Here is an 8,936-nt window from a genome sequence, read left to right as displayed (position 1 = left end):
ATCCATCAGAATCAGATTAATAACAGGTGATCTGACATTATTATGTGTTTTTGTGAGTGACTACACAGGTTTGATTTGGACATACTGAGCTCACATTTACCTGCCCTGGCGTGTTAGTTTTCTTGGAATGTACAGATATCTGATCATGTTAAAGGGCTGAAATACAAAACACTTAGCTTAATGACAAATAATTACTCAGCCAATTATCCAATTAAAGCTAAAGTGATTTGGGAGAAGAAGGAATGTGATTCCTGTAATCCTGCTAAAATTAATCCATGGTAGGTGTTGTGAATCTGGAAAATACTAGAAAAAAAGTTGGATCCTCTGGTCTGTCTTTTGTGTCAAGTAAGACGGATTTACCACCATCTACGAAGGAAGTTAGAAATTGTGTTTTCACATTTTTAAGTTGACAGTTTGGTGAATCTTCTCTTAGTTTTTTTTTAGCTCCAACCAGAGCCAGTTTTTTGTGAATCTCATCTATGACCATAAATGACGATAAAAAGAAAAATTACTAATGATGACCAACTGGAGAGTACAAGATGAAAACTTTTTGAGACGACACATGTTGGATATTTGTGGTGAAGGGGCTCTAATAAAGTGCATTAATCAGTGGGACTTTAATTTTGAAAGTCTCAACCAGAAGTTGATGAGCTCAGCATCTGGTTGGAGGCTGGTTTCTTCGCCTACGTGCAGACAGACATGAGCTTTCCCTGGTGAAGAAAGGAAGTTTCCTGACCCATTCAAAACAAGAGCAGCGACCTGTCGGAGCCGGTGGAGGTGATGGTGCTCCTGAGAAGCTTGGTTCTGGCCTGTCTGATCCCGGTCCTGGTGGAGGCTCAGTATGAGCAGTACAGCTTCAGGAGTTTCCCCCAGAAGGACATCATGCCCCTGGACTCTGCGTACGGTTACGCGCTGGAGCAGTACGCGGCGCAGAACTGGGCAGAGAGCATCAGGTTTCTGGAGCTGAGTCTGCGGCTCCACCGGCTGCTGCGGGACAGTGAAGCTTTCTGCAGCCGCAACTGCAGCTCCGTCAGCCGGGACAACGACAGCCTGTTCACGGACAGCACCCTCCGCGTCGTGCGCCACATCCTGCTGAGGGCTGCGTGCCTCAAAAAGTGCAAGACGGATTTCCCAGTGTTTAAACTCGCGTATCCACGGAGGGATTTACTGGAAAACTTCGAGAAGAGGACGCCGTATCGCTACATACAGTATGCGCACTACCAGGTGAGGCCAAAGGCTTGATGTGACCAGGGTTAGGTTTATGAAAGAAGTGGATCCAGAATGAAAACAGACCACTTCTTCTCAAAACCTGCGATCTGTCTCTGAGCAGGGCAGGCGGATGTTGTGAAAATATGTGGTGAATTTAACTCATAAGCGTCTTTTGCGCATTAGGAGCTCATGAGTACAGCTCTAGCTTCATCAGAACTGAGGTTCCTTTGGGCAAATCGACCCTGTTTGACTCCCTCAGAGCAGATTTGCAGACATTGGACCAGGCAGTATCACCCCCCTGCTGCTTTGTTGCGCCCTCCTGCCGACAGAGCTGGAGTTGAGCATGTGCCACGTCCCTTCAGTGTTCCCCCCTCAAACAATCCCCGTATTCTTCTCTGCTCCAGGACAGGGTTCACTCCAGAGGCGGATTTGGGCTCATAAAGTCTTAAATTACCTCCAGGTTAAACTCCAGGGTTGATGTCATTCTTCAAAGATTCAGGCAGGGACTCCTCCAGGAGCTAGCTGTGTTATTGAGAGTCACCACATCAGAGGAGTTTGTCTGAAACCTTTAAAATGAGCAGATTACAGGTGAACCACAACAGAAAACCTGCTTTGAAACCATGAAAACATGCAGCTGTCATCACTAAGAGCTGGATTTATTTCACTCCTGTACAGAATCCTGCTGTTTACATCAGACCAAGGTTTCAGCAGAGTAAAAGAAGAGGTCAAAGGTCATGTTATTGAACAATCAGGAGTAAAAACAATCAATGAGAGATTGGTTTCATATTCTAGAGGAGTAAAAGTGTGATGTCTCATCTTTTCCAGATGAACAACCTGGAAAAAGCTGTATCAGCAGCTCACACCTTCCTGAAGAAGAACCCCAAGGATCCCCACCTGACAAAGAACATGAACTACTACAAGACGCTCTTCGACGTGGAGGAATACCTCATCGACCACGAGGAGCAGCCGTATGAAGTATGTAGACTCACGTTATTGTTCTTATTAAAACTCACACTCAGCTAGGTATGGGTACCTGTCACATCTGAAACGATACGGTACGGTACGGTACGGTACGGTACAGTACGGTACGATACGGATGCCCGGTACCTTGCAATCAGTATCTATACTTGCCTTATCTTGCAATGCTGTGTTCAAGTCCATCATGGAAAATAGTCTACTTCTCCACTCCCTCACAAGAATGGGTTAAGGTACCTAGACATGGTACTGTTTGATTGAACGTGAATTGGTACTTGGTAATACAGATGGGATTTGGCCGGTATACTGAAAAAAACTGAAATCTTATCAAGTGTTTTTGTCTTACTTTCAGTAGAAAATGTCTTTTTAGACTCAATATGAGCCACATTCACCTGACCAGTCCAGAAAAATGTCTTGTTTCAAGTTATTTAAAGACAAAAATGAGGTCTGAATTAATTGGAACAAGTAAAAAAAAATTTGGTTAAAAAATCTGCCAATGTATCAAGAGAAAAGTTGCTTGTAACAAGACGTTATTCTAGTGTTAGGGTTTTGTGATGAAACGCAAAAGTTTTGTTGCGTTTCAGCCATACACTGTAAAAAAAATGGACATCCACATGCTCAGCAAAGTGAGGTCTTCACGAAAGCTGCTCCCCCTGGTGGCTGGCTGCGGTATAGGTTAAAAAATCGGGCTTTCCAGTCATTCCAGATGGGCTGTGGTCAAACTTGAAAAAAATAATTCTCCTCGTAAAAATGTTCCTCACGTACGATTGTTGTGGTGATTTGAAGATATCATTTAGCTGTCTTGTATTCAAGTCCTTTTTTTTCTGAAAAGTTTGTTTTCATTTGTTATATGCTCGCTTTTACACGTAGCCGACTAAAAATGCAAACTTTTGAGAATGACCTCCAGAGTAGAATTTCTCTGACACGCTGCCAACACTGTTACCAGTAAGCCAGCGTTTTCAGTGGACGTCACATAACTCTACTTCAGTGGAGATCTACCAAAAGCTGCTTCTGGGCGAGACAGTTACAGCGCCGCCCACAGGCCTGGCATGCTTACTGCAGCATTTTCAGTGCCATGGCGTTTCCATGTAACACAGTTTTTCACTGTGTTTTCACTGCGTTTTAATGTTTTCAGATTAAACGTTGTGTAAATGGAGCCTTAAGCACATTTTTATTCCATTGGCAGATTTTTTTTACTTGTTACAAGCAACTCAGACCTCATTTTTGTTTTTAAATGACTTAAAACAAGACATTTTTTGGACTGGCCAGGTGAATGTGGCTCATATCAAGTATAACAAGACAAATTTTACTTAAAATAAGACAAAACTTGATAAGATTTCAAGTACCCACCCCTACACTCAGCTGTTCACCCTTGATGAGAATCCCTCTCTGTTGTCTTTCAGGGTGTTTTCCTGAAGAGTGTGATGCTCTACAACAACGGGGACTTCAGCAACAGCGCCCGCAACATGGAGCAGGCCATCACACAGTACTTCGAAGTCTACAGCATGTGCACGGCGGGCTGCGAGGGCTCGTATGAGATTTTAGAGTATAAAGACTTCTACCCTACGCTGGCAGGTAAGAAGAAGAGAATCAGAGAGCGCTGTCTCTGAAGTTTGTTTGGAAATCTGTTAATCTCCGCTCCTCTCCTCAGACCTCTACACTGACGTCCTCAAATGTAAAGTAAAGTGTGAAGAAAACCTGACGCCCAGCGTTGGAGGCTTCTTCGTGGAGAAGTTTGTAGCCACCATGTATCACTACCTGCAGTTTTCTTATTATAAATGTAAGAAACACGACATATGGATGTTCCAAACTCAACCTCAGCACTGATCTCTGTGTCAGACTGCATCATGGGTAATATTCTGTGTTCCTTTGCAGTGAACGATGTGAAGAACGCTGCTCCGTGTGCAGCCAGCTACATCCTCTTCGACGGTAAAGACCAGGTGATGCAGCAGAACGTAGCGTACTATCGCTTCTACAAGGAGCAGTGGGGACTGGAGGACAGCGACTTCGAGCCTCGGCCTGTGAGTGAGACACAGACTTCACAGGACGTAATGTGTGTCTGCAAAGTTCACACTCGTCATATCAACCCAGGCAGGAAAAACTGCTGCATGAGGCGGTTTTGGCGTGAACGTTAACACAATCTCTGAGCGGTAATTAGAAACCCCAGATTCTCCCATAAAGACAAAACAGCTGCTGTTGTAGCGTACCAGCTCAGAGCGGCTCGGCCTGTAAACATCTTTGCCATGTGAAGTTGCCCGAGTTTCAAAATACATTTGGTTCCACGCCACGATGAGAAGAAACAACAACGAAAAGGAAAAAACAGCAGTAAAACTGTCAGAGAATGGTTTCAGCTTCTCACACAAAAGCTCTGATGTCACTTTTGTTTTCCAGGAGGCGCTGAAGTATTTTAACGAGACGAAGAAGCAGGAAGAGATGCTGGAGTTTGCACTGAACTATCTTCAAACAGACGACGAGGTACGTTGGTATGGTGTGTCACAACCAAGGGGCAGCATCTGGTTTAGAAAATGAAGCCTAGGTGGAAGTGGTAAAAGTAGAAAGACCTGAAGTCACATACACACCAAGCCAAAAAAAAACTAGACTTTTACAGCATTAAAAATATATTTACAGTCTGGTTAAAAAACGTCTTTGGTCTGAAACGGTGATTTTACTTTCGGCATACACTGTACGGTACGCAAATCTTTTTCAAGCTTGACATTTTAGGAGCTACTGCGATCGTTTGATTGTCCAATCAGAGACGCAGTTTAGCTCAGCTGTTCGAAAGGAAACTCAAAGCCGACGTCACAACCAATGAGGCTGCGTCCGCTATGGCAAACCCTTTTAACATTTAACAGCTAGTCTGGATATGTAATACAGATATCCGCAATTCAATTCTTCCTAGTCAAATTGAACATTTCAGATATCCACAATGACATTATTCCTATCCACAATTGTAATTTCAGATATCCACAACTTAATTCCTCCTAGGACAAATCACACCCCTTTCTCCATTCATGTGTGTGGGGTTTCTCATTATAGCTTAAATTCATTTATGGATAGCCACAATGTGAGATGTAGATACCTGCAACTAAATTATGGCTATCCATAAATCTAGTTGCAGATATCTACAATTTCATTCTGGCTATAGTCACAATTCCAAATCAAGATATCTTCAACCCCCTTCCATTAAAGATATCTATAATAGCATTTATAGATATCTTTAATTACATTGTGACCAGTCAAAATGCCGTCATAGATATCTTGAACTGGAACTACGCCTAGTCAGAATGAAATTGTAGATATCTGCAACTAGATTTATGGATAGCCATAATTTAGTTGCAGATATCTATAATCAAGTTACAGATATCTTTAAATTAATTGTGGTTAGAGATATCTCAAATTCGAGATATCTTAAACTTTTATTTTGACTAGTCAAAATGTAATTACAGATATCTCAAAACAGAGTTTCGACTAGGCGAATTGATGTTGCAGATATCTGTAATGATGACAAAAGTTGTAGATTTCTTGCACAACTCTCAAGTGAACATAGCTCTTGTTCCCCACAAAGTCCCTGATTATAAATTCATTCTATTTCATGGCATTTTCCAAATATCTTGTCGATGACCGCAATCGCCATTTCTTCTGCTAAGAAAACTGTTAAAATGATTTTTTTCTCTTCTTTCCTCCAGTTAATTTGGGTCAGTATCCAATGGGAAGCCTCGCATGTCCAGCGTCATGAACACATTTCTGACAGTCAAAATCACATTTAAAATATCTTTAACGGTAATTCTGGATAGTCAAAACTGAATTAGAGATATCTGTTAGTGACATTGAGGATGCGTGACGAGGCAAAGGGCAGCTTTCGGGGAGTCATTGCAGATATCTGTAACTCAGTTTTGACTAGTGGAAACTGAGTTACAGATATCTCTAACTGTCATTGTGACTGGTCAAAACTGAATTATAGATACCTTCAACTGTATTTTTGACTAGTCAAAATTTAATTGTGACTAGTCGAAATTGAATTTTGACTAGTCACAATTATTTTGGTGATATCTATAATGTTAATTCCAGAGAGTCAAATGTAGCTATTAAATGTTAAAAGGGCTAGCCATACTCGTCTGTTTCTGAACGGATTTCTGTAGTAGCTAGCGCGGCTATTAAGGAAGTGACAGGGGCTTCGAGTACAGCTATAGGGCGCCCGACAGTCACGTGAGCTGAACTGCGCTTCTGATTGGGCGAGCTCGCGATAGCCTGTTTAACTGCCAAGTTCGAAAAAATAAATCATCCCCATAGTGTGTGCCGAAAGTGAAATTAGCGATTCAAACATGAGACGTTTTTGAACCAGGTTGTAACAACGTTTATTTCTGCTGTGAAAACTTTTAATTTTTGGCTTGGTGAGTACGTCACTTCCGGTAATTCTTCAGCCAGCCTCAAACAGACACTGGAGAAACAGCAGATGTCTCATATTTTTTTATACTGGAGGTTATTGCTTGGTTGAAGTGCTGAGATTATATGTAAAGCTTTGGATTGTGGGTAACAGAGAGACAAAGTCCAGTTTAAATCCACTTCCTCTGACATTAAGAATCAAATATCACTCTAAATGACTAAATATATTTCATTTGATGTGATTAAATGACAAAAAACTAAGGGGGAACAAATACTGCAGCTTTCTATTTGAGTTGTTTGGGGGCAAATTCTAGCTATTAAACAGTTTCCAGACAAATAAATACAAAGAGGAGCTGATACAGAATAATTTATCAATATTATATAATAAATAAACTAAGCTATGCCTATTACATAATGCATTTCTGCAGAAAGAGTGAAAGCAGTGGCTACGACGCTCTGGGCGTTTTGTTTCTTTTAAGCTAAGAGTTGGTAAGTGTTGTTGACGCTCCTGGTGTCTTCTACTTTTGCTTTTTTTATCTTATGAGGTTTTGAGATATAAATCAGTGGTGTTTTTTTTTATCTTTAAGAAATTAAAAAATTCCTTCATCCTTAATTATGCCAGAGTTTTCAGAGACAAACATCTAAAAACCTCAACACCCAAACCGCCGGCACAACCAGACAACCCCTGAGGACATGAAAGAAGAAAAATGTCAGTTCTGAGACTTAGAATCATCTCAACCACCTGATGCACCGAGCGTCTGTGTCCCTGTTTTCTAGATGCATGTCTGAATTTCCCCTGCAGAGCATTGCAGAGCATTTTAAGGGTCATAAACATGAAGGAGTAAATGACTGTGGAAGGAAAAAGTCTGCAGGGATGAAAGGGAGGGGGAGAGAAGGCAGCAGAAGAAAGAGCAGGAAGAGGGCTGTTTTCCGCCAGCAGCGTGTGGTATGTGGCCGGGAGGTGTTGGCCGCTGAGTTTGTGCCACATCCATTTAACTCCGGTCAGCTCCTCCCAGCTCCACACGCTGCCTGAGGACTGAGGGGTTAGGCTGAATCACAGGGAGCACAGAGGGAGGATTTGTTGAGGATCAGTTTCTAAAATGCTCATCTTTGACTGAGTGATGTGTTTCCTCCAGGACGTGGTGAGTCCAGAAGAAATAGCCACCTCTCACTCAGAGCATCCCGACGCCGAGTTTGAGGGAATGGGAGACTACGAGGAGTCCTTCATGGCTGACTGGTGGCAGGAACCCAAAACTAAGTGGGACACTGGAGAAGTGGCAGAATGACGTCTGTCCTTTGGTTCTGAGCAGACAAACACAGACTTCCCCGACTTTTAGGAGAAAAAAAACACACATCTGTGTCGATTCCCTCAACTGGAAAACAACAGGAAGAAGTCTTCCATCATGTTGATCAGATCAGAGATTGACATATTCCAGCTTGGCTGTTATCAGCCTTTAAACATCGGACTGTACCACGACTCTTTACTGACTTTTCTACAGGTTTTTATTTAATGAAAGATGAACGTTGTGTGAGGGAGGTGACGTGAAGATTTTCTTGCGCTGAAAAGTTTGTCAACGGTCTACTGGATTGTTGTTGTTTTGATGAAAATAAAAGACATTTTTTATGATAACCCCTTTTTGTATTTTTCAATTCATGTAAAACTAGGTATGGATTTTAAATTTGTTTTTATTTATATGAAAATTTATTTAATTTTTTCATTCAATTTAAATTAATTTATTATTTAAAATTGATTAAATTCATTAAATTTATTTAAATTTAATTTATTAAAAATTTACAGCCTTATGTACAGTGGCATATTGTATGGTTTTGATTATTAATTCATTTATACAAAAAAAGATTTCATTTTTTAATTTAATTTTAATAAATCTATATTTAAAACTTTATTGAGTTTATTTAATTTATTTAAATTTAATTTATTTGAAATTTAAAGCCTTATGTCGGTGGCATATTGTATGGTTTTGATTTTTAATTCACTTATACAAAAAAAAGATTTCATTTTTTAAATTAAATTTTAATAAATCTATTATTAAAACTTTATTTCGTTTATTTAATTTATTCAAATTTAATGTATTCAAAATTTATAGCCTTATGTAAAGTAGCATATTGTATGTTATTTGAATTTGTTTAGTTTATTAAAATTAAAATTTAACTTATTTTAAATCTATAGACCTATGTATTGTACTCCCTTTAAAAAAAACAACTGTTTTTAATTTTTTTTCTAAACTAGGGATTCATTTTTAATATTTCCTCATTTTATGGCCTTATGTATGGTGGCGTATTGCATTTACTCGTAATATATATATATATATATATATATATATATATATATAAGTATATCCTGTTTTTAG

General features: G+C 40.0%; 1 protein-coding gene across 1 annotated transcript; it reads left to right on the top strand.

The window, feature by feature from the left end:
- The first annotated feature begins 650 nt into the window (after positions 1-650).
- On the top strand, positions 651-8,192 carry p3h4 (prolyl 3-hydroxylase family member 4 (inactive)). The gene is made up of 7 exons (XM_074695807.1): positions 651-1,224; positions 2,035-2,184; positions 3,588-3,759; positions 3,836-3,964; positions 4,060-4,205; positions 4,576-4,659; positions 7,704-8,192. Exons 1-7 carry the CDS (start codon positions 781-783, stop codon positions 7,851-7,853), a joined length of 1,275 nt encoding a protein of 424 aa, XP_074551908.1. The 5' UTR covers positions 651-780; the 3' UTR covers positions 7,854-8,192.
- Positions 8,193-8,936: the final 744 nt, after the last annotated feature.

The sequence above is a fragment of the Halichoeres trimaculatus genome, unplaced genomic scaffold (assembly GCF_033239565.1).
Source record: "Halichoeres trimaculatus isolate MK-OKI-2021-1 unplaced genomic scaffold, fHalTri1.1 fHalTri1_scaffold_20, whole genome shotgun sequence".
Classification (NCBI taxonomy): domain Eukaryota; kingdom Metazoa; phylum Chordata; class Actinopteri; order Labriformes; family Labridae; genus Halichoeres; species Halichoeres trimaculatus.
This window is presented reverse-complemented; position numbering and strand designations above follow the sequence as displayed.

Bases quoted from the DNA above. Each gene is read 5' to 3' on its own strand.
- p3h4 (XM_074695807.1), top strand. From the start codon at position 781: ATGGTGCTCCTGAGAAGCTTGGTTCTGGCCTGTCTGATCCCGGTCCTG. The intron at 3,760-3,835 runs GTAAGAAGAAGA...TCCTCTCCTCAG, and splicing joins CTTCTACCCTACGCTGGCAG to ACCTCTACACTGACGTCCTC. The intron at 4,206-4,575 runs GTGAGTGAGACA...TTTGTTTTCCAG, and splicing joins GCGACTTCGAGCCTCGGCCT to GAGGCGCTGAAGTATTTTAA.